Source organism: Leguminivora glycinivorella, chromosome 5, assembly GCF_023078275.1.
Source record: "Leguminivora glycinivorella isolate SPB_JAAS2020 chromosome 5, LegGlyc_1.1, whole genome shotgun sequence".
NCBI classification, from domain to species: domain Eukaryota; kingdom Metazoa; phylum Arthropoda; class Insecta; order Lepidoptera; family Tortricidae; genus Leguminivora; species Leguminivora glycinivorella.
The window spans coordinates 25890130-25917182 of NC_062975.1; the positions used below are offsets into that span (position 1 = coordinate 25890130).

The following is a 27053-nucleotide window of genomic DNA, read 5'->3' on the forward strand; positions in this document are numbered from 1 at the left end:
ATAGATAATTTTATCTCAAAATAGAGCTAATAAATGAACTATGTATAACTACCACTGTTTAATATAGTTACAAAAATTAATGCGCAGGTTGCGTAAGCAAGCGTATGCTTAGGCTTTAGCTGATTGTAATCAGAGGGGCGATTTTTGAATTTCGCATACGGGATTTTGTCACTAAAATACCGGTTAAATAAGACTGTTTGTGGACAGTTGCGAAATTGTATGGGAATCCGTGCACTCGATCTGATTTCATAAGATTATGATTTTTTAGGATTATGAAATTTAAGACTGTCTGTTGCCGGCCTAAGGCTTCCCACAGACAGTCTTAAAAATTCATAATCTTAAAAAAAACTTGTATGCAATCTGACAGTTCAAACTGACACTGACAAGACACTGACAGATCTGTCAGTGTCAATTTGCATACAATTTTTTTTTAAGATTATGAATTTTTAAGACTGTCTGTGGGAAGCCTAAGTCTGGCAATATGTTTTGGTACTACTTATGCCAATCTTTGCAGAAAAATACTAATCAGTTTAGAAACAGCATCGTATTTCGTATTGCAATTTATGTAATTATCACCCAACGAGTTACACAATGTTACTATATAATCGTTGTTTCGATGTTTCTATATTCGACGACCGGTCTGGCCTAGCGCGTAATGACCCTGCCTGATAAGCCGCGGTCCCAGGTTCGAATCCTGGTAAGGGCATTTATTTGCGTTATGGACACAGATATTTGTTCCTGAGTCATGGATGTTTAAATAATATCTTATCGTATTACAACCAGTCTGGCGTAGTTAGCAGTGACGCTGCCTTCTAAGCCGCAGTCCTGCCGGTATGAGCATTTATTTGTATGATGAATACAGATATCTGTGTAACGCGTACCCCAATATATTTATATTTATGTCTTTGATCTCCACTCCACTGTTTTAATTTGATTGGCACGTCTTCTTTACAAAACTATTGTGATATCAATTTAATGTCTACTAACCTGTTAAGTCGACAAAAAAACAGATAAGTAAGTATTTATTGTTTTAATAAAACATGTAAATCGGTTTCGCAATAGTTGAAAATGTTATGTAGACACTGCAACGTCATTGCTTGACTTACGTCGATAGAAGGCTAGAGAAGCGGGGTGAATGTATAAATGAGACTGGAAATATATTTCTGTGTCACTTTTCGTAACACCTTTCTCGAAACCAATTCGCTATGATCAAGGAATTTCTTGAAAGTTTAGAGGATCCAAAAATACCACTTTTTGGTCCAAACTATTGGCTTTTAAATAAAATCGGGCTGCTGCTTCCCAAAAACTGGATGAACAGAATTTGGAAAATAATAATACACGAGATTGTAACGTTTTTCGTACTCACCCAATACATGGAACTCTATGTAATTAGATCAGACTTGGACCTCGTCTTGACAAATTTGAAGATTTCTATGTTAAGCATCGTTTGTGTAATCAAAGCAAATACATTTGTATTTTGGCAAGGAAATTGGCGTCAAGTCATTGACTACATAACTGAAGCTGATAAGTTCGAAAGGGATAATCAGGATGAAGCTAAAGGAAATATAATCAACACATACACAAGATATTGTCGTCGTGTAACTTATTTCTACTGGGTGTTGGTATTTACCACTTTCATTACTACTATTACTACACCATTAATGAAGTATTGTTCATCTGAGAATTTTCGAGAAGGTTTCCACAACGGAACTGAACCATTTCCACACATATTCAGCTCATGGATGCCTTTTGATAAAGAAAACTCCCCAGGGTGCTGGATTACTGTTTTGTGGCATACCGGGCTATGTGCCTACGGGGCAACTATAATGGCTGCATATGACACTAGTGTTATGGTGATATTGGTGTATTTTGGAGGAAAATTAGATCTTCTTCGTATACGATGTAGAGAGATGCTCGGCACACAAGGAAAAGGAATAAGTGACGAAACTGCAGAAAAGGTGGTCCGACAACTCCATCAAATCCACGTTCTACTTCTGAAGTTAGTTTACCCTTTCTTGCATAGCTAATAATTAGCTAATAATAAGAAGATATCTAGTTATTTTTTTGGGAATTTCATCTCAAACCACTGCTACCATTGTATAACTAATACAGTTTAAAAAAATAACGTGTTGTCGCTTAACCTCACGTAGGCTTAGGCTCTCGCAGATTATTCTAATAGAATAGACCTAGCCCTAAATTAAGCATAGATAGGTGACGATCTGACGATATACATAACAAATACATATACATATACATGGAAAACAATCATGATTCAGGTGTATCTGTGTTGATCACACTAATCAATTATTTTACTGGGATTCGAACCGACTAGGCCAGACCGGTCGTCAAATTTAAGACTAATGAAATCGCACATATATTGTATGTTCTTTCTGTGTACCCCTCTTATGATATAATTTATTATAAAAATCCCTTTATAAACATTACAACATACTCCATTACTAGAAAGTTAGGTTTTTTATGCTGTTATCGGCCCTGAAACGCTTTAATGAATTTTATTTACCATGCCTTGCTTTAGCCATAGTATCAATATGTAATCTAATACATATAAAAAAAATTGTTTTCCAAATCCCAAATCCGTTTATTTATTTAATAAAGATCTTCAACACTTTTACAATATAATTATATCTAACAAATTAGGATATACATAGGTATTTTATAGATGTTATATGAGAATACGTTTTATGTGTATGTGTATATTTACGATTTACTTATTCTTATACGCCTCCTCCTTTTATTTTTCCCCACGTTTCTGTTTAATTCTATGTCTGGTCAACCCAGCTCCAGCTACTCAAAACTTAGTCCGAGTTATCCCGCAATCGCTGATATGGTCTGTTGATCCCCCGGTTTCACCCGTGGGACTCCTAATCCGCTCCTAATACTCTTTTTAATAAAGCGTAAATTAAATATTAAATGTTTATTAAAACACTATCGAAATGTGACAGTCATCATAGTTCATCATACACACAGTTATTTATATTCACATTGTTTAGCATGTCGTCCTTGTGACAATACTTGTATAGCATAATTGTCTCAACGCTGATAATTTAGAATTTACTAAAGAGAGGTGTAATGCTATTTGAAGTATTTTAAAATTTAAACTACACTGAACTGCTTTGCATGTCCTTCCGAAATGTGAAGATTATGAAGCGCCGACGGTATGGTATGAAATATTTTTTCCGTATCTTCGTAGCTGCGATGCACTATGCGATGAATACCGGCTACGTAATAAACTCGTACAGTACTAAAATGCCGGTAAGGGCATTTATTTGTGTGATCAGCACAGATACTTGTATATTTGTATATTATACCTTATATATCGTTGTTTGAGTACTCACAATACAAGCCTTCTTGAGCTTACCGTGGGACAGTCAACCTGTGTAAGAAGTCCTATAATATTCATTGAATAATTATTAATTTATTTTATTTAATACTAATATATACATACTTCTAATAGAACTTTATGTGCCTGCAGCGCGCAAAGTTGGGAACTGAACTTAAAATCTTAAATTATTTCCGTCTATCCCATCATTAGCCTAAATCTCTTGCAATCTCCTTAGTTAACCTAGGAAAGCCCTTGATAAATTTAATGCAGCAGAGGATCATTGCTCTCTCATCGTAAATGTTTGACTAAACATAGGACTCTTGATATAAATTGTAATATTACCATTTATTTACATGAACACATAATAGAAACTCATACTAAGCATAAGATTGAATAGCTATCTTACATCTAAAATAGGCTCTTGAGGCAGTTTAGACCAAGGATACTGGCAACATTTCCTTGCAGTGTCTCAATGCTCTTGCGGGGAAGTCACCAGCTTATTGGTCAGCAGTTACATCAACCAAACGCTTCGTGATTATTGTAAAAACTTGTACGCTCCGTCTGGCAATATTACTTACCTATGTTATTTTATATACCTTGCTCCTTGTTTGCTTTCAAGTATGTATCTTAAAAAAGTGGATGACACCCAACTAAACAAAACATTTATGGTGAGATCGTCACTATTCCCAGCAGCATGTGTCAACAAGTGTTTCAAAGTCCGAAACAGGTACCTGTAAGAGTAGCATTAAATACGACTCGTATTTTAGATATCGCAATTGTGACTTGTTTCAGACTAGCGTATGTTTTGCGCTTTTATATGTTCCTTTCGCTGTTACATTACAGCTACCTACAAGCTTAAAGGCGCTTTAGGTTTCCCCACATTTGATATTTGTGCTCGCTTATGCGTAGGCACGTTCTTTTGAAATGCTAGTCTAAAAATCGCTGTAAGGAATAGTTTATTTTTCCTTTTTAAAATGTAGGTATCTAGTTAAGATTTTTCGGCTACTTAAGAAAATAATTCTATAATAATAATAATTTTCCCATCTGACCAAATTATATTACATAATATACCTTCAAAGTTCAAACTCGATACATAAAACATATTTATTTTATACTCTAGAATGTAGTAGCTACTCCGTGAAAAAGATATCGATATTTCTCCCATCAACAATAGCCGCACTACGCTAGCCGCGCTTATTTGAGCGCACTTATCTTCAAACTTCAAAACAATAATTAGGTTACACCCTATATTTTGTCAAGCATGAAACGATACCACTTTTTTCAGGCATTCCAGACTGTTCAACTCAGTCTTCTCACCCGTGATGTTTTGCTATGTCGTCATGTGCTCACTGATGATCTGTGCCAGTGCTTTCCAACTAACCGTTTGTATAACCATTATTTAGATATATTTAAAGGATAAGTAGAAGTAGTAGTAGTTGATTTTATAACAATACTCATTAAAACTCAATTTTTGCAGTCGGCAACAAATGCAACGCAAAAACTTTTGATGGCAGAATATTTGATATTTGGCATTGCTCAGCTGTTCATGTTTTGTTGGCATAGCAATGATGTTATTTACAAGGTAAGATATAATTAAATAAATTATTCGCTTGGCTGGCAAAATTTAACCACATATATAGAGAATTTTTAAAGTATTTCATAATACAACCCTTACAAATCCATACAAAATGTTCCTGATTGACCATTCTGTTCTAATATCATAATTAACAAAGTAATGACGATTTTTAACCATCAAAATTTATTGCTGCATGTATTGTTTAATTCTTATAAGTTTTCATGAAAAACGATGATTTCCACTTGAATTTTGTACCGTTTTTCAGAGTGAGGCTGTTATGATGGGTCCGTACGAGAGTGACTGGTGGGCAGCAAATCTTCAACAGCGGAACAACATTCTGCTTCTTCAGGGGCAGATGCGAATCGTACACATCTACACGGCTGGACCTTTCACTAACCTCACGCTGTCTACATTTGTTGCTGTACGAATTAATTAATTATTTAACTGCATTAGTAGTCCGTCCCCAACTAAGAACGAATACCTTTTCGCCGAAATGTACCTATGAACATAAGTACCATATGGAACTATGGAAGGTATAAACAAAAAAAAATCCCTACTCTTCCTTTTAGGGATTTTAACTTATACTTTAATGATTAGCTAAAAATACAGTGTTATTATATCTAAAGATGCTTATGTTTTACTGATAACAGATTTTCTTCAAATTCAATACTTAAATTTTCACAAATATTTTAGTCACTCCTTAGTTCTTACCCTATGTAAAAAAAAACAGTCATATCACAGACAACTGAGGCAGTTATATTTCAGCGCACGTGATATCTGATTCCTTGATGTACGATATTGACTGAGTAGAATTCGATTTCAATGCCGGTATTAAATTATTAATATTTAATGTCCGGAACGGAAGAACAAGTTATTTTTTAAAACTTGTCATGTATGACGCTCGTTAAAATGTGAAATAGGTAAAAGGCGTGAGGTAACGACGTTAGATTGGCAGTCTAATAAATATGCATAAGCTACATGTCACGTGTTACGCCATAGGTGCCCGCTTCTAGTGGTGTTTCACAGCATAAAGGTACTACTTAGTTAAACTTAAAATGAAATTGATAGGTAGAAACATAATACATGCTGACAAATTTAGTAAATAAAATTAAACATTTTAAAACAAAATATTTGAATCTTAGAAGTCTAAAACTAATTGTATTATTGATCTTTGCAGTGACAAAATATTTTTCATCACACTCGTACACTGAATGTGTTTGCACGCATGTGGAACTGGAGTTATTAAAAAAATGTTCTTTCAAATAGACGGAGAGCTGGCAGGATTTTGGAGTAGGTCCTTGAGGCAACCTGGAAAGGTGCTCAGATGCTTCTCTGATCATAGCCAACATCAGGTCTGCAAGTCTGGCAGCTGGGGAGCGGGGCTTTATCGAGCTATGAATTTTTAAAGATTTAATTTTTTGAGGCCCAAAAAAGGTGTTTGAGGCAACCTGGAATTATTAAAAAGTGAAAATAGAGTTCCTCAGAAGTCGCATAGTATTTATGCCAGATCATTTGGCCGGGTCCTTCACCGTGCCAGAACGGTATAAAGTGGTAAAAAAAAAATTCCAAAAAAGGTTCTTGAGGCAGTCTGTCATTTTTACCAGTGAAAGATGAGGGTCTAAATAGCCATGGAAAAATAATGCCATGACATGAGGTGGGGTCCGTACCCTGCCATTCGATCTTGAAAGTCATTTTTTTAGTTTTTCGTAAATAACTCGTAAACGGTGGCCCACAGCAAAAAATATGTTAAACAGAAAATATCTACATAAAATTTCCTACAAGAAAGGTTATGTACGTTTTTTCGATAGGATCAATATATAAACGGATAATTTAGTAAGAAAGTTTTTTTTAATCGATTACATGCTCCGTTTTTCGTCAATACCTCGTAAACGGTGGCCCACAGCGAAAAATTATGTTAAACAGAAAATATTTACATAAAATTTCCTATAAGAAAGGTTATATAACTTTTTTCGCTAGGATCAATTTTTTAGTTGGAAAGTATTTTTAAATAGATATTTGAGCCGTTTTTTGTTGATAACTCAAAAACGGTGGCTCACAGTCAAAAATAATGTTAGACAGAATTAATCTACATAATATTTCCTACAAGAAAGGTTCTATAAGATTTTTCGCTAGGATCAATATTTTAGTTGGAAAGTATTTTTGAATAGATTTCATGGGCCGTTTTTTGTTAATAACTCGAAATCGGTGGCTTACAGCCAAAACTAATGTTTCACAGAATTAATCTTCATAATATTTCCTACAAGAAAGATTCTAAAATATTTTTCGCTAGGATCAATATTTTAGTTGGAAAGTATTTTTCCAACTTCCCGGACCGCCGGTGAGTCGATCAGGGACGCTCCGGGCCTTAGGCCCTACGCGGAGCTCGGCCTTCGGCCTTCGCTCGGCTCCGAAGCTCCACCGTCGGGCCTTCGGCCCGCCGGTTACGCTTGTTTAAGACACTTTTGTAAGGAAATTGTATGGGAGCACTTTATGCCCGCAGTGAAATTACTTGGATTTGGCCCGGGTGGGAGCCTAAAGGTGAGCTCCGTTCCTGCGGCCCTCCGCGGGGTCGGCCTTCGGCCTCCCACCCTGAAGCTCGCCCTTCGGGCTCGCGAAAATACTAGAAAAATTTATTTTGCCATAACGGCGGCCATCTTGGATTTTCGATAAAAAAATTTTGACATTTGTATTCTAGGGGCCCATACCTCTCCGCATGCAAAATTTCAGCGCGCTCGGACCAACTTGAAAAAAAAAAGTCAGCCATTTTGAATTTTTTTGATGCAACTTTTTTCTACTCGGGCTCCTGTATGACATTTGATCGAGCACCCCCCGGCTATCTCTTACGGTTTAAAAGTTGCCATACAAAAAAAGTGGAAACTTTTTTCACATTTATAGCATTTTAATCTAGACCCTAGAGAGATTCTATGACCAAAATCTGAGCACTCTAGGATAAACTTGAAAAATCGACAAAAAAAGTCGGCCATTTTGAAAAAAAAATGGCGGCTTCAAAAACTACCCAGGGTCCTCTATGACATTTGGTCAAGCACCCCCCCAATATCTCCCCCGTTTAGCCAGGCCGTCCAACATTTTTTGACCCAAGAGTCGCAGACCAGATTCCATATTTTTCTCACACGTCTCCCCGCTCCCTCTATACAAAGACACTTCGACCGTCGAAATCGGTTTAGCCGTTCTCCAGATATAGGGAGAGGTTAGAAATCAGTGGGGTTGCAGCACTTGCAGCTATAAATAAGACCGTATGCCTGTTTGCCACCCACGGGATCAAGATTTGTTAAGTCGCAGTATACAGCATTTCTCGGAACTATCTAGCTACTTACGAAAGCAAGGAGCGCCGGACGATCGAACGCAAGTCCGTTGTCTACGAGCGCTCGGCGCAGACTGAGCGGGCCCGTATCAACAGTGTATTTTATTCGAATTTTAGGTGCTTTAAAAAAATGTCTGTCCACAGAAAGGTATGTCCTATATGTATAATTTTTTTCTTATATGTCAACAAGAAGTTCTAGTTTAGGATAATATTATTTAAGAGTTACAATAAATGCAGGAATCGCAGGAAAAATACATAATGTAAACCTCTTTTTATCGAAAAAATGGGGAAGATACGGAAGGTTATTTATCCACCATTTCAAATAAATCTTAAAATGTCAAACTATGATTACCTCGTACAGCACGGGGAGCATGGTCGCGCGATAAACGATAAAATAGCAGGCCGTCCATCGCACTATTTGTAAGTGCGATATCCGGACGGCCTGATATTTTTTCGTCTATCGCGCGAGCGCGCGACCATGCTTCCCGTGCTGGAACAAATAGGATTGTGATTTGTGATCATTTATTACCCCAAATAACATATTTAACAGCACAATCACGATTCTAAACGAGTGATCCCACTACGAAATTTGAAAACGTCTACCGAAAAAACTGATTTGTTTTAAGTATAAAAAGACATATTTTAAAATATTATATTATGATTAACTAGCTTAAGATATGTTCTTTTAGAAACATTATCAGTTTTTTAATAATCACTTAAGTATAGTTTCATTATAGTTTTGAATGAAAAATGTTACATTTTGCAAAAAACGCTCTTCTTTAGGAATAAGGCCTCTTAACCTTGGTTGATTCCGTTTCGCGCTACTTAGATAGAGGGATGCAGGTGGACGTGCTGTACTTTGATTTCAAAAAAGCCTTTGATCGCGTAGATAACGACGTACTCTTAAGCAAATTATGCAGCATTGGTTTCTCGCCTAAACTGCTTTGCGTTTTTGCTAGTTATCTACGTGATAGACGGCAATATGTGCAGCACGGATGCTTTGTGTCGAGTGCCTACCCCACCCGTTCCGGGGTCAGTCAGGGCTCTATTCTGGGTCCTCTGCTCTTTGGTGTTATGGTCAATGATCTGGCCTTGGTGCCTAAGCATGCGCAATGCCTACTCTATGCTGACGACCTGAAACTAATTTACAGGGTCCAGGAAGATTCTGACTTACAATCTTTACAAAGTGATATTGATCGGGTTTATGAATTGAGTCTTGTAAACAAACCTCTGAAACTTCAGTTCAATGTTGACAACTGTGCGGTTATGTTTTAGATTCCCACCTTAACTTTCATGAGCACATGACAATGCTTGCTGCAGACTGTTACCGCAGGCTTGGGTTTGTTGTCCGCAACGCCAAAGAATTTGACAATCCCAGGGACATAAAGCTTCTTTATACTGCCCTGGTGAGAAGTAAGCTTGAGACAGCCTCAGCCGTTTGGAATCCCCATGAAGCGCCCTACATCCTGCTGCTCGAAAAGGTCCAAAAAACATTTTTGCGTTTCTTTTATAAAAAAATGTACGGGTATTACCGATTCTTGTACCCAACAAAATTCCTTTTGGGGACGTTGGGTTTCTTCTCGTTAGAAGTTAGGCGTAATGTCGTGCTGATGTCTGTTGCATGTGGTATTTTGAAGGGGGAGTCAGATTGCCCGGTTTTAGTATCCCAGCTGGTCCGTCTATTTGTTCTCTCTGTGACGAAATATGCTTTTCGTGAATGTAGGCACCCCCTACTGGCGGTGCCGGCCGCTCGAACCGTGTTTTGCCGCAAGTAACCGCTAGTTCGTGCACTGCAAATAGTGAATGAGTTTTTAGACGTGGCACCTAATGTTGATATTCTTGCGAGCGCTTGCGAGTCTTTATACGCGTTTATATCGCATTATACTCTAATTTGCTTCTGACATACGCATTATACAATAGTAGGGCAATTTTCACGTCACTGAATTGTGCGGCTGTTCTCATGATAAAATCTAACGTCTTGTTAGCCTTCTTGCAAATGCTTATGATGTGATCGTGCATGTTGAGCTTAGTATCCAACCCAATACCAAGATCTTGGATGGCGGAAACGTGCTCCAGCGGAACGCCAGAAAGATGGTAGCTCGCTGTGATCGGGTTTTTTGACCTAGTAAATGTGATGGCTTTACATTTCTTAGCGTTAAGCTCCAGCTTGTTCTTAGCGCTCCACCGTGACACTGTATCCACCATCTGCTGGAGAAAGTCGCAGTCCAAGGAACTATCTATTGGCAACATTAACTTGAGATCGTCAGTAAAGAGGAGAAAATGCGCCCCAACAATACTACTGCAAAGGTCATTTACCATAATAAGAAACTGTGTCGGACCCAAGTTGCTCCCCTGGCTAACTCCCGAACGCGTATAATATTCTCTAGACCGGAAGTTCGACATTTGCACGTATTGGCTACGATCTTTCAAGTAATTAGCAAAAAATGACAAGAGCTTTGGGGTGAAACCGAGTGCTGCAAATTTCTGTCGAATGCCTTTTTGAAATCGAAGTATATCGCATCTACTTGGTGGTGCGAGTCCATCTTTTCCAACATGTAATCAAAAAAACAGATATGGTTCGTGGCATTAGACCGGACTATACGAGCGTCATGTTTTGATTTTGCTGTTTATTTAATATTTAATTTTGTGTTACTTGTTTATGTTTATTTAAAATTCACGGTGCTTTAGTTTTGTATACTGTCATACTGTGTAATTTTCTTTGTGTAAATAAATAAATAAATCTATTTAAATATTATTGATCCTAGCGAAAAACGTACAAAACTTTTACTGTAGCAAATTTTATGTTTGTTATTCTCGTTGAAGATTGATTTAGCTGTGGACCACCGTTTTCGAGTTATTTGCAGAAAACGGCTCGTGTAATCTATTTAAAATACTGTCCTACTAAAATATGGATCCTAACGAAAAATCTTACATAACGTTTCTTGTAGCAAATATTATATAGATTATTTCTGTTTAATATTATTTCTGGTAATGGGGCATCGTTTTTGATGTTATTAACAAAAAGCGGCCCATGTAATCTATTTCAAAATATGTACTTTCCAACTAAAATATTGATCCTAGCGATGAAACGTATAGAACCTTTCTTAAAGGAAATTTTATGTAGATTTTATTCTCGTGAACATTTTATTTAGCTGTGGGCCACCGTTTACGAGGTATTTACAAAAAACGGCTAATGAAATCTATTTAAAAATATTTTCCAACTAAAATATTGATCCTCTAGCGAAAAATCTTATAGAACCTTTCTTGTAGGAAATATTATGACGATTAATTCTGTATATCGTTATTTTTTGCTGTGAGCCACCGTTTTTGAGTTATCAAAAAAAAGCGGCCCATTTTAAAATACTTTCCAACTAAAATATTGATTCTAGCGAAAAAACGTATACTTAGAACCTTTCTTGTAGGAAATCTTATGTAGATTTTTTTCTCGTGAACATTTTATTTAGCTGTAGGCCACCTTTTACGAGGTATTTACAAAAAACGGCCCATGAAATCTATTTAAAAATACTTTCCAACTAAAATATTGATCCTAGCGAAAAATATTATAGAACCTTTCTTGTAGGAAATATTATGAAGATTAATTCTGTGTAACATTAGTTTGGCTGTGAGCCACCGATTTCGAGTTATTAACAAAAAACGGTCCATGAAATTTATTTAAAAATAATTTCCAACTAAAATATTGATTCTAGCGAAAAATGTTATAGAACCCTTCTTGTATGAAATATTATGTAGATTAATTTTGTGTAACATTAGTTTTGGCTGTGAGCCACCGATTTCGAGTTATTAACAAAAAACGGCCCATGTAATCTATTTAAAAATACTTTCCAACTAAAATATTGATCCTAGCGAAAAATATTTTAGAATCTTTCTTGTAGGAAATATTATGAAGATTAATTCTGTGAAACATTAGTTTTGGCTGTAAGCCACCGATTTCGAGTTATTAACAAAAAACGGCCCATGAAATCTATTCAAAAATACTTTCCAACTAAAATATTGATCCTAGCGAAAAATCTTATAGAACCTTTCTTGTAGGAAATATTATGTAGATTAATTCTGTCTAACATTATTTTTGACTGTGAGCCACCGTTTTTGAGTTATCAACAAAAAACGGCTCAAATATCTATTTAAAAATACTTTCCAACTAAAAAATTGATCCTAGCGAAAAAAGTTATATAACCTTTCTTATAGGAAATTTTATGTAAATATTTTCTGTTTAACATAATTTTTCGCTGTGGGCCACCGTTTACGAGGTATTGACGAAAAACGGAGCATGTAATCGATTAAAAAAAACTTTCTTACTAAATTATCCGTTTATATATTGATCCTATCGAAAAAACGTACATAACCTTTCTTGTAGGAAATTTTATGTAGATATTTTCTGTTTAACATATTTTTTTGCTGTGGGCCACCGTTTACGAGTTATTTACGAAAAACTAAAAAAATGACTTTCAAGATCGAATGGCAGGGTACGGACCCCACCTCATGTCATGGCATTATTTTTCCATGGCTATTTAGACCCTCATCTTTCACTGGTAAAAATGACAGACTGCCTCAAGAACCTATTTTGGAATTTTTTTTTTTACCACTTTATACCGTTCTGGCACGGTGAAGGACCCGGCCAAATGATCTGGCATAAATACTATGCGACTTCTGAGGAACTCTATTTTCACTTTTTAATAATTCCAGGTTGCCTCAAACACCTTTTTTGGGCCTCAAAAAATTAAATCTTTAAAAATTCATAGCTCGATAAAGCCCCGCTCCCCAGCTGCCAGACTTGCAGACCTGATGTTGGCTATGATCAGAGAAGCATCTGAGCACCTTTCCAGGTTGCCTCAAGGACCTACTCCAAAATCCTGCCAGCTCTTGGACCAAAAGGAGTTATGAAGTTTCGAGTACCGTACTTTGTTCATATCTATTTACATATTTATGGAATTGTGGTCCAGTCTTTAAATCGTTACGGCAAGCCAACGCGGCTTAACTTACTCGCGCTTGGAATATCTAACTTCCAGCCCACGTTGCACAATGTACTATTAATACCTAATTAGTTAGTCAATTCTCACATTTTATTTTCAATGTATATGACTTAATATGTTTTTTTTTCTTTACAGATTTTGAAAGGAGCTTACAGTTATTATACCATACTTAGGAAATAAGATGGGTGCTTCAAAGTAAAAACATAAACAATGTTTTTTTGTAAACCATTTTTTCAATAGAAAAACAACATTTTAAATTGAATACCTAGTGAACACCAGTGAGTCTAGTCTAGTCACTTAGACTGAACACTAGTTTTGCTTTAATTTTATTAGAACTTATTAGCTTAATAAATCACTGATATTATAAATAATTTGCTGTAATATACTTAATTTTTGTCTTTTTTCAATAGTTTTACTCTACATTTCGCGCTGAAAATAATAATGTAATTGTATTGTGAAATGAGCTTGTAATACAAAATAATTAAATAGTGGATGTAAAAAACCAATATGTTTCTTGTTTTTTTTAGAGGCGTCTCAAGATAAGTTTGGATTTTGAATATTTTGATAGCCCTGACTACAGACTACTAAGAAGATACCCTGCATCTGCAAGGCTTACGTAAAAGTTTGACGTTTTAAAATGTTGTCACGTCACGAGGCTGTCAAATTAGTTGCCAACTTCTTGAATGTCGTGATGTAGAGTCTGGCTAATGAAAGTTGAACCCAGTATTTTTTTAAAACAGCAACTCTAGATGTCAAATCATCGATTGTCATCTGTCAGTGTGACTGTCACTTTAACGAATTTCGGTAAAAATTAACAGCGAAATCTATAAATAATAATGAATAACACCATAAAAATGAGTAAAGTAAGTGCTGTAAATAAATTAGAAATAATAAAAAAGAAACCATGTTATCAATGTGTTGCCAGCTCCAATTTTTTTGAAATTGCCACGTTTTTTCGGGATCAACTTTCATTAGCCAGACTCTACAGTATAATGTAGTATAATCATAGTATAATATATAAAATGGCCATAATATTTTTATTTGTAATCTTTATTGCTGAAAAACATACGTTGACAAAATACTTTTAAAATTTATCGTAATTTAATATTCAAAAAGTGGCTTTTTAAAATTCACGCATAAATTCTCAAACTGAACGTGACGTCATGTTACACTTGACGTCAGTAAACGGGGGCGAGAAATAGTTATTCTTTTCTCGCTCCCACTACTGTGTACGGCCAGATTTGTGACGTCATGATAAGGCCACTGTACACATGGGGCCAACGATTGGACCAATCCCTTGGCCTACTTGGCCGTACGATGGCAGTTGGCCAGCGCTGGCCGGCCAACCGTCTGGTGTCGGTTTTTTGTCCACACATCAAAGGATCTTGGCGCCAATGTCCAACTGCGTTCACACGTTGGCGCCTCATTCAGTTTGTCATCTCATCAGCCGTCAGAGAGTAGTGAAAGATTTATGAAAATAATAAGTTTATCTATGCCAATAATAGTGTTGATTTTAGGAAATACAATACCCTTGCATTTTTTTAATGTATTGTCTAAAAAGGATAAATGTGCTTATCAGAATATTCAAAAAAAATTTAATATTTCAGATAATTTAATTTCATCACGAGGATATTATTTATTAATTAAATTTTGCTGACAACGTAAATGACCTAGAATGGGGGATGTCTGAAAATTTTAAAATCGCCTGATATTTTTTCTGGTGATAGGAATAAGCATTTCTATTTACAGAAAAAAGTTACAGATTTTTTGGAAGCACCATGCATTTTATAAAAATAAAAACGTGTTGCTCGACTGCGCGTACGACCCACTTCGGCAGTTATGATTTTTGTCTTAGTCTTTAAAAAAATTCCATTTTGAATCTGTGCTGGCCATAGACACTGACAGTTTGTCAGCTTGACATTTTTCTCGGAGAATTTATAATATAACCATATCTGGTGAACTATTTATTACTGTTTTCGAATCATTTTCTCTCCCTGGCCTCTGATTTTGCTTCCTTCTACGACTACCTTCGCTCTCGAACCCCGGACGTTGATTTTACTGGCTTAAAACGACGACCTTTGATATTAACCTCTGGACCTGATTCTGCTTGCATTAACGAAGACGTTTGCTTTTAAACACTGGACCTGATCCTGCTGAACTGTTTACGATCCGTTTTGCCTCCCTGACTTCTGATTTTGCTTGATATAAGGACGATCATCGCTTTTAAGTTCCGGACACTATTTGTTATAATGAATGCAAGTACATAAACACGATATAAGGATCCCAAAACATGCTTTATACCAACTTGTTCTAAAACCAACCAGAAAAACCCAGATTTAAAATTGTTCATATTAAGAAAGGAGCTGAAGGAAAGTTGGTGTCAATAGGTTGGCAGGAACTGCCCAACCAGAGTGCGATTTTGCTGTGAAGACCACCTGAGTGTAAGATACCGTGTCTTGTTTACCAACCTTAAAATGCAGTTACACGCTGGCAATAATATCATAAAAAAGAAAGCCTTAAATATCTGACACGGTGGCATTTTATAAAATGTGTATTTTTTGGATAGACCAATAGGAAAAATATGGTAAAATACATTTTTTTTTATAATTTGCAATGTCCTATAATAAAATATAATTGATTTATTTTATTGTGTTGTTTTATTTTACTTGTGTGTGTCATGTGTGTCGAGTTACTGTCAAGTTACTATCAAATTCAGTCGGCTATGGCTTTCCATATTCTTCTATGGCCCTCCATACTGTTAAAGCATGATTAACAGCACTATAGTAGATTGTGTTACGAGGGAGCAAAATTGCATATTTATAGCGAGGATATAAATTGAATTGTGAACAAAGTGAAGTATTCTATATGTAATTGAATACTGAGTGTAGTGACTGGGATTCGAAAAGAAAGGGTTATTTTCTTCCCTGCACTGCGAGGAGGGTGCAAAGAGGCACTTTTCCTCTTTGCTATTAGGGACCAAAGTGATACTTTTCCCTTCAAGGACACATTTTTTTTACATGGTTACATAACATACCATTTTTTATGTTCATATAACATATCATTATATATAAATTTCCTAAAAGTTGATGTTAATATGTGTAGCAAATTTAATTCCACCTTGTGTCTTAACACTTGAATCCCTCACTACGCTCAGGATTAAATTTAAGAATACCTTGCTACACTCAAGATATATATCTCATTTTTCTCCCTTGTTGCACAATCTACTATTGCTACCATTTGACACTTTTTTTTTCATATCATATAAGCAAAATACTAAAATATGAATCAGGTCTGTTGTAAAAATATTATGCACTTAATCAACACAATTTTTTTATACATAATATTAAAATATGTTACAACATAAAAATGTTCTCATAGCAATATTATATAGGTATTAAGATTTATAAGATTGTAAGTATTAAGATTTTTAGTTATTAAGAACTATATTTGCAGTGCCCTTACAGGGTTCATAGCTGTGCTATACCTACTGAAATGTACCAACTTATGTACCTATGATAGCAATAAAGAATTACTGATTACTGATTATTACTTATGTGCAAACACTTTCCGTGGCGTTAATATTTTATACAGGCCAGACAAAGTTATTGAACAGAAAAGTGTCACTTAATTCCCTCCTAACAGGGCCGAAAAGTACCCTTTCTGAATGGGTGATGTGAAAAGCAGTAGGCGTCACACCGCAAACTCATTTCCTTTTTGAGCACTAACTACTTAAAGCAGACAATAAACCAACAATCTAAAGTTATTTGTTTAGGGCACAGATCCTTCTCTAGTTCTCATCTGTAGGCAGGTGCGCTTATGAATCACTACTAGGAGTTAGCCTGTTTTCACATTACCCGATCCAATATCGGATGTCGGAAGGATTTCAATGGAAAAAATCCAAGACGACGCCTGTAATGTATGGGATATCGGTCCAACATCTGGTATTAGATCGAATAATGTGAAAACGTACTTATGGGTGCTAAAATGAGTAATAATGTTAATATAGATCAAGACAAATTTATGTTTATTACACTCTAATAACATGTAGTTGCACTTTTCAAAATTAATGGGATACACATTCTCTGTCCAAAATATCTCTGCATCTTTCATCAATTTCTTCTTCACAGGCATTGTGTTTGTCGCTGTTCCACATTTTGGCAAATTAGATGAACTAGCTCTTACAAAATCGCTAGTACCTATCCACGTTTTCCCAATTCAATGGGCTTAAAAATTGTAATCAGGTCCGGGGTTCAACGCAAAGGCCGTCGGCAGCAAGCAGGGCAAGCACACGTCTTCGTTAATGCAAGTAGAATCAGGTCCAGGGTTTAAAATCAAAGGTCGTCGTTTTAAGCCAGTAAAATCACGGTCCGGGGTTCGAGAGCGAAGGTAGTCGTAGAAGGAGGCAAAATCAGAGGCCAGGGAGAGAAAATGAGTCGAAAACAGTAATAAATAGTTCACCAGATATGGTTATGAATTCTCCGAGAAAAATGTCAAGCTGACAATCAACTGTCAGTGTCTGTGGCCAGCACAGATTCAAAATGGAATTTTTTTAAAGACTAAGACAAATCTCATAACTGCCGAAGTGGGTCGTACGCGCAGTCGAGCAACACGTTTTTATTTTTATAAAATGTATGGTGCCACCAAAAAATCTATAACTTTTTTCTGTAAATAGAAATGCTTATTCCTATCACCAGAAAAAATATCAGGCGATTTTAAAATTTTCAGACATCCCCCATTACCTAGCCTTTTCCATTCTACGTCCATCTTTTATGAAGGTCCAATGCCAAGTGATTGGTTCACCAATGTGTAAACAGCGATTCTTATCTTGGCCAAGGGGCTGCTCCAAGGGTTGACCCAACCGTTGCCCCCATGTGTACAGAGGCCTTTACACTTACCCTGCGACAAAATGGCCGAGCTTAAATTGGTCGTAAATGATAGTGGTTTTAATTTCACTATTTTTTTAGTTTCTTTCAGATAAATATTTTGAATGTGTTACATTTATTTTAAGGAATGTAATAACTAGTAGAATCGTATAAAAAAATACATGCATATTCCCTATTCACTATTCTCATGAATGGAATAAAAGTTATATTTATAATTTTTTTTTATCATTATTTACCGGCATCTGTGTTTACCGGTTTGTAAACCGGAGTTTGAAAGTGTTTGTTCGCATCACTAGCCGCCTCCTGTCGTCCAAAAAAAAGTATCTTTTCTCCTTCTCTCTCCTTTGTGAAAACGGACTAATTTCTCTTAATTTTAGTACCTAGACCGTTTTGTATATCAAAATAAGCTGATAATTAGATAAACAAGGTTGTTTTAAATTAGGGATTTGGTGAGTGATAAAGTGTAGACGGTGTAATAGAATAGAAACAACACGTTCCGATGCCCGGAAGAGTTCAATAAACTTCGGATGTCAGTCCACCAAGTAGAAGGCTGGGTCTAACCGGAATATAAATGTCATTCGATATTTTATGTACGACTTTTAGAAGTGATTTTTACACAAAGCATACATGAACTTGTATTTTTGCTATGGAAAATCAAAACCCACAAGAGCGGACTGTGCCAGTACAGTATGTTCGTGGTTCGAGAGCTTTTAGACAGTTTAAAAATCCACCTCAACCGCATATGTGCATTCAAGATACTATACGGGATACTACAGAGAAATTGTTCATAAATGTGTTAGGATGGCAGAAAATCGCGAATCCGAAGCAATATTCGGATCCTATACCTCTTTATGGAGGCATGCAGGTTAGTAGTCTCATCTTTATTCTCATTTTATATGTGTTTTAGGGTCAATAGGCCAAGACTAAAGTTTTCGTATTGTTTATTAGTTTAAATTGTGATTGTGTAGCATTTATTGATTTGTGATGTCAGCAGTTTCTTTATAGTAACAGCTTACATTATGTTGATGAATGTTTAATTCATTTATTGATGTTTTTCTCTCATATCTGGATGAATTTTGCTGATTGTTTTATTATGTAGTAAAGTTTCAATCAGTTAAAAATATAACAATGCAACATTGCTCTTTAATACTTTTTAAGGAATGGTTAGTAAAATTATGTAAAGAGAATCTTACTTCAAATTTTAAAAAGGGGATTTCATTGGCTATACAGCGTGGAAATGCTGCTAGTGTGATGGGAACCTTTGGGCCCGGTACGACTCGGGCGGGTCCTAGTTAGTTTGCGCGTATGTTGTTGCAATAACCCACATATGGGTAAATGACGAAGCCTGTTGCGGACAGCTTTATTGTTTGTGTGTAAGGACGACGCCTGTTGCTGTTGTTGTAAAATATTTAGTGTTATTTTTGTCCAATAAATAATTTTAAAAACTGGTTATAAATTTTACAATTTACTCTTAGGCAATGTTGCTAATGTTACATTATAACCTTAATCCGTTTACACATTATCGGATCCAATATCGGATGTTGGAAGGATTTCATAGCCTCCTAAGGACCAAGGTCCTACCTATAGTACTAATTATTCAGTTCAATGAAATTTAAATAACATTCAATAGGCTAGTTTCCTATACTTAAAATAAAATATTTAATGCAGTGCACGAAATAAAGCACCACATAATTAGAAGAAAAATATGGACAGTAATTATTTTTAAACATACTTTCTATTTAATAAGTCAAAAAGAAAGATATAAAGTAAATGAATTGACCGTGACGTCACTCCTCAGTATTTCATACTAATTCCATACTAACAAATCGTTTTGACAGTTCATAAAAAGAAGCTGATTTGACTAGTTGGAAACTAGCCTATTGGAACAGAGTTGCATATGTTTTGTTTCGTTAACTTTTCAAACAAAACCAAAATCAATTCTATTCCCTGCACTAAAGGTTCACAATATTTCAGTGGCAAATTCTGGATTTTTCATTTATATGGCTGGGCCTTAGGAGGATAGGAAAAAACCAAAGATGGCACCTGTAATGTATGGGATATTGGTCCTACATCCGATATCAGATTGGATAACGTGAAAACGCACTTAGAATGGCTAACCAAAACATAAAAGATTTTTAAAGCCACAATTTGGCTGTTTTGCAAGGGAACAGTTAATTGATTTCAAGCTCGAAAGTATTAAATCAAAACTGAGAATATTTGTAGACTTAGCACAGAAGCTATGAAAGTATTTAGCCCTTCAGACGGAATGCCCAATTGCCCATATTTCCTTAACTGTATTAAATAGAGAAGGAAGCATCGTCCATCTCACAGGTCAGACTATTGCAGCATTGTGTTAAGTCTAGATGTGTCTCTCTCTTCCAAGCTATGATCCCACATGGTGGTGGGGTCAGCTTTCCGTGTCATTTGCTTCCACTTCACCCTATCTTTGATGTTTTCTTCGGACACTCTGCACTCGGCCATATCTTTTAGCACTACGTCCCTCCATCTTGTCTTCGGTTTGTCTCACCCTCTCTTACCAGGGATGGAGAATTGTAGTGCTAAATTTTGGTCTTCTCACTACGTGCCCATACCATCGCAACCTACTTTCCTGCATTCCTTTTTTCATGTCTGTACTTAAATTCTAAATTCAGTTTTTTTCTCAGGTGCCACAGGGCTGCGGGCCCAACAGCACTCGGCCACCGTTACTGGTGTTTGCTGTGATGGTGAACCCAGACATCCTGAAGGCCAACGGGAAGAATGCTGCCAATCCTAGTGTAAGACTAGTATTTATTTGAGCCTATGAAGGAAAACAGCAGTTACACAAGTTATATTTTCAATGTCAAGTAAATGTTAAAAGGATTTTTAACAGTCAAATAATAATTAAGCGCTGGTAGCCTAGCGGTAAGTACGTGCGACTTTCGTTCCGGAGGTGAGTTTTTCGGAATTTATGTGCGAAATGTCATTTGATATTTGCCTGTCGCTTTTCGGTGAAGGAAAACATCGTGAGGAAACCGGACTAATTCCAATGAGGTCTAGTTTACCCTTCAGGTTGGAAGGTCAGATGGCAGTCGCTTTCGTAAAAACTAGTGCCTACGCCAAATCTTGGGATTAGTTGTCAAAGCGGACCCCAGGCTCCCATGAGCCGTGGCAAATGCCGGGATAACGCAAGGAGGATGATGAACAGTCAAATAATAGTGGGATGGGATTCTACAAAAATTTACATTCAGATCAGGGACAGAATACTGGTATTTGAGAATATGTATTAATTAGTATTGAAGATTGAAAGAAGATTGTTTCGGGCTGGATTTGGATGTAGATGTAGTGTAGGGACACCTGGCTGGAAACAGATGGGCTGTCAATCACATGGTGCTTTCATTCAGCCCAATTCCCTGGAGTTGAAGCTGCAGGTTGCAGTCCCGGCGGCCCTCCCAGCCGCCATTAGGCTATGAACTGTACTTTGCCCACTGTAGGTTACACATTATCTTTATCAGGCAGTGTCTAACATCATAATCTTACTGATTCCAGGACAGAGAAGCCCTAGTGAGTCTGCTCTGCGATTTTGTTGAGGCTATGAATCCAGGTTTGGTGCTAGCACGGAATCCAACTATTTTGAAGGTAATTTTAGATTTTTTGTGTGTATACATATACAACTATTTGGTCACTTCGTATTAGGGGCCGTTCAAGCATTAAGTAAGCACCTAAGCAGATTGATTACTATTATTTGCCCCCTATCCTCATCCTATGAAATCGTCGATTTCTATTCTATTCTAGGAATTCGTAACTCATGTTTATTTCAGAGGGCTTTCGTGTGAAAAACATTGAAATCGCAACCGAGCGCTTGATCATACCGTGTGTGGTATCAAATTAAAGGGCTTTGCGAGTAGTTTGCGAGTAGTTATATATCACATTATAGGACTTTTTCTACTTGGTCTAACAAAATATGAGAAAATGTCCAAAAGTGGTAATAATTGTACCGGTGAAGGCTCGTTTTCAAAAAATTGCCAAAAATAAATAATAGCAATTTATAATCACTAAGGCATAACAGCAATTTAAGTAAACGTTGCAGATTCATTAAATACAAAAAATATTTCGATGTGATGTAGATTTTCAAAGAAATTGTCACTTAATTTTAAGTAATTTCTGAAAAAAATTGATTTCGTCTTAGCCTCGTTTACTCTTTTTTAAAACCTTATAATAAAGATGTAGTCTGAGAAGTTTGTAGTACAGGGTATACGAATTATAAATTTACCTGTTTTAGTAATCAAAATTGTCCAAATTTTACAAATAAGATCGACTAATTCAGCTCTATACGTGAGTTTTTCTAAACGTGCTTTAGAGAAAAATTCATAATTAATTTAGTGACTTGGTTTTCAAAAATCCAGTCTTATAAAAATCAAGATAATAAGATGCTCTAACGGAAATTTGAATTAAATAAATCTATTGGATAACGGAAAGTGTAGTATTTCACCGACTAAAACTATCAATTTTACATTATTTTGACGTTTTTTTTAAAGCAGCCTTAAAACACTCCCATGTTGTGTCTCTTGTAGCGTAATGTACTACTGCTGCAAAGTTGTTCAGCTTCCATGTATAATAAACAAATCTTATTTATGTACAAGATAATTGTATTTATTTTGCGCTGGTAGCCTAGCGGTGAGTGCGTGCGACTTTCGTTCCGGAGGTCGCGGGTTCGAACCCCGACTCGCACCAATGAGTTTTTCGGAACTTATGTGCGAAATGTCATTTGATATTTGCCAGTCGCTGTGAAGGAAAACATCGTGAGGAAACCGGACTAATTCCAATAAGGTCTAGTTACCCTTCGGGTTGGAAGGTCAGATGGCAGTCGCTTTTGGTAAAACTAGTGCCTACGCCAAATCTTGGGATTAGTTGTCAAAAGCGGACCCCAGGCTCAAGCGCGGATCCAGCTTCGTGCCCAGGGGGGGGGGAGGGGGGGTCACGTGGTAAAGACCAGGGACCCCAGGGGGGGGTCACGTGGTCTATTTGTATGGCCAACTTAGGCTCCAGGGGGGGGGGGTCATGAGCCCCCCCTGGATCCGCGCATGCCCAGGCTCCCATGAGCCGTGGCAGATGCCGGGATAACGCAAGGAGGATGATTATGATGATTAATTGTATTTATTTTCTAGGACCGAGACTTGGCAGGTGAGCTCAAAGATGTTTGGCTTGCTGTACAGAACAAGAGGGAAAGGGAAAAAGGCAGCCAGGATGTCATGTACAAGGTTAGTATTTTGCCAATTCATACTGTACTAGCTTCTGCCCGCGGCTTCGCTCGTGTTAAATTCTAAAATTTCGGAGTGCTCCATACAAACTTCCACCCCCCCCTTTTAGGGCAGTGGGGTAGTAAGAGAAAGAATGATTTAATTAAAAAAAAACCTTTTCTCAAACATGCAATGAAATATTGTCTTTACGTTCCTTAAAATGGGCTGGGAAGTATCGCTTTTTGGGCGCAACAACTCGAGAGGACTGTAAAGGGATTTCATATTATTTTTTAGGCCTAGGCCTGCAAAGTAACTTTTTTTTAAAAAATATTGTCCTTTAGAGCATTTTTTTTTATTTCATTGTATGTTTGAGAAAAGCACTATACATGCCTCGGCGTGAAAACGGATTCCCGGTCTCGTATCCCTATCCGGCCTCGCTCGCACGCTCGCTCGGCCGTATATACCCACTTAGCCGGAAATCCTCATTTTCCCGGCCTCTGATGTAATGTACTATATTGCTAGTGTTACATTTATGCGTTTACTTATACGTTCAGTTTTACGTGCGCCTGAACTAGGAAAAGAATCCTGCACCGCATAGCATTCGCATTTACAATAAATAGTGCGAAAAAGACGGCTTGACGTTTTACCGTTTATGACGCGACCATGATTGCTTGCCTGTATCTTGGGCAAAGACATAATGCCCTAGTTTACAACACAATTTAATGTAATGCTTTGCCCAAAGGTTGACTGGTAGAGAATGCCTCATGACATTAAGTTCGCCTTTTGTACATTAAGTTGTTCTTTTGTGCAATAAAGTTTTAAATAATGTTTATTCATAACAAGCTGAGGTGGTGGCTGGTGGCCTAGCGGTAAGAGCGTGTGACTTTCAATACGGTGGTCGCGGTTCGATCCCCGGCTCGTACCGATGAGTTGTTCGGGACTTATGTGCGAAATGTCGTTTTGATATTTGCCAGTCGTATCTCGGTGAAGGGAAACATCGTGAGGAAACTGGACTAATCCCAATAAGGCTTAGTTACCCTTCGGGTTGGAAGGTCAGATGGTAGTCGCTTTCGTAAAATTAGTACCTACGCCAAAGCTTAGGATTAGTTGTCAAAGCGGACCCCAGGCTCCCATGAGCCGTGGCAAATGCCGGGATAACGCAAGGATGATGATGTTTATTCATAACTTTTATAATTAAAGTTTTAAATATAATTTTATATTATTTTCAGGTTTACGACATCGACGGTATAGGCGGCGAGGAATCCGAAGATTCACACGACCAAAGCAAGAAGGCAGTGAAATCCTCCAAACAGATACTGCTCAACGCCGGGCAGAAGTCGGAGTTCGACTCCGGCATGAACAACTGCCAGATCAACCAGAGCCATGTCAATAATACTGACAACACTACGTATTGTACCCCAGGTATCAATTAATTTAGTATTTTGATGAACAGCCCTAAGCAAGCCACAAAACTACTTTCACCTAACACAGCAAAGGGGAATGTACAAGTTTCTAATGGGGTGGCAACGCGCATGTGACACTCTTTGAGTTGCAGACGTCCATAGGTTACGGTGATCGCTTTCCATCAGGCGAGCCGTACGCTTGTTTGCCACCGACGTAGTATAAAAAAAAACCTTTCGCTAAGGATCTTGTTTGCCAAACTTTGTTGGCACTCACATTAAGGTGGGTGGATCTCCTTCTTGAGATTTGCTTGAAGGTCTGGAGTACAGGATTCTACATAAATAAGTGGAAAAATGTGTCCTCTTTTGTGAATGTCACTGTTCGCTTAACCTTTGACCACTTTCTACCCATCGAGTCCTCAAAAATAATCCTAAACTTTAAATAGTACATTCCGATACAAGTGCGGAAAGGAAGACTAAACGAGTGGTGATAAATTAAAACACGACCGAATTACCGGTTTAAATCGACACGAGTTACGAATTTCCTTTTCGCACGTGTATTTGTACGACGTTTTTCAGTACAGATGGCCCTCCGAAGTTTCGATCTGACAAGAAATCAACCACTTCTCACACTACTGCTTAAAAAAAGCACCATCTGAGCTGAAAAGTATGTTTTATCATCACACTTATAAATTTACTCACTATTTCAGTATACGGACAAATAGTTTCAAGCAGAGAAAACCACAATCAAATCAACGACATACAGCAAAAACTCTCATCCAACGACACAAAACCATCTACATCGTTCCGGAAAGACTGGAACACGGTCCACGGGAAGACTCCGGAAGGCTGGGACGAGTTCTCTAAACGGAACATATCCACTATCAAGAGCGGAGAAGAAACGAAGAAACCGGAGAAGAAAGCCAACGGGAAGCCACACTATGACTTCTTCCCTGTGTTCGACAATAAGGAAGAGTCTCCGGAGAACTCTGAGGTAAGTGAGGACATTATAGACTCAATGCAGAAATTAGTTCTGCGTTCGACTGATAAACAAATTTGTGATAATAATACAAGTGCTCTGAGCTCTTTGAGCTCGTAGTTCGCTTTTAGGCTTGTTGGGAACTAGTCAGGTTCAATGTAACGTAGCTAACAAACGTCCGTACCGTGACCTTGGACTATTTTCACGTACGAGCGAGAAACAAATAACTCTCTCGTCTAGGATAGTATGAGGATGACCTTTGCGGTGCGGTCATGTGTTAACACTATAATTGTAACTGATTATTTGTACGTTTTTATATCCGAGATATTATATTACGCTTTGATTGGTCAATTTACGTATAGGCTGTGAGCCGGGTTGAATGTGAAATTAATATGGTCGTTATTTGAGAATTTCAACTGATTTTCATGAAGATTCATCTTCTTAACCACACAGGTGATGAAATCGGGACTTCGTGCAATAAAATAACTGATAGATGCTTCTTGGCTTTTATGTTGTAGTTAAATTACTTATTTCCACCCTTAAATATACAGGCTTATGATATTATTTATTCGCAATCGGGATGTGATAGTTATTTTTTTAACCCACCAACAGAGCGACTGCTGACATCCAGGAGGGTTGATTACACATCGTCCTTAACAAGTGCACGGTATGCAATAAGCAAATAACCAAACGATATTAGCACTGGCCTGCGGTCTATACGTTTTATATCAGTTTATAAAAGCTTGTCAGATGTATTGCCAAAATTGTTATCATATTATCTGGGATATAAAAATGGACTTTTTGCCTTATGCAGTCAAATAAAGTAACGAATGATCAGTTAATGTAACGGTTGTATGTCTAGCGAATTGTCAGTTTTACTGACAATATTGAAATCTTACCACAATACTAATATTCTAAGTACTCTAACTCAGGGTTTCTTGACATTTTTGGAATAGGAATGTGTCTACTTTTCAATGTTGTCAGTGAAACTTAACTTTAGAAATCGATGCAGTTTTGATTTGCATTTACTCCTGAAATTGTAACGAATGAAACTCGAACAAATACAAGAGAAATCTCATTGTTAAGAAAATTTTGTATGAATGTGAGTGAAAATTAATTTACATAGTTCTCTGTTGGTGTATGACATCGAGTTTAACACTGAACTATTTAAATGTATTTTCGTCATTTCTATTGGAGGGTTTTCACAGAAATCTTAGACTTAAAATGAAATGACCAATTCTAAAACAAAAGTTGACTTTCACATCTAGGAATTAAATATAAACATTAGTCTAAATGATAAGCAAGCACTAGAATCTGAAATCCTTAACGAAATTGATGATAAC

The 27053-nt window shown here is 36.9% G+C and overlaps 1 protein-coding gene across 1 annotated transcript; it reads left to right on the plus strand.

The window, feature by feature from the left end:
* Positions 1 to 1205: 1205 nt before the first annotated feature.
* On the plus strand, positions 1206 to 26393 carry LOC125226314. The gene is made up of 11 exons (XM_048130253.1): positions 1206 to 1999; positions 4629 to 4725; positions 4821 to 4925; positions 5185 to 5283; positions 18197 to 18219; positions 18761 to 18980; positions 20779 to 20889; positions 21641 to 21730; positions 23260 to 23352; positions 24561 to 24753; positions 25442 to 26393. The coding sequence occupies exons 1-11, from the start codon at positions 1206 to 1208 to the stop codon at positions 25828 to 25830; spliced, it is 2214 nt and encodes a 737-aa protein (XP_047986210.1). The 3' UTR covers positions 25831 to 26393.
* The last annotated feature ends 660 nt before the right edge of the window (positions 26394 to 27053 follow it).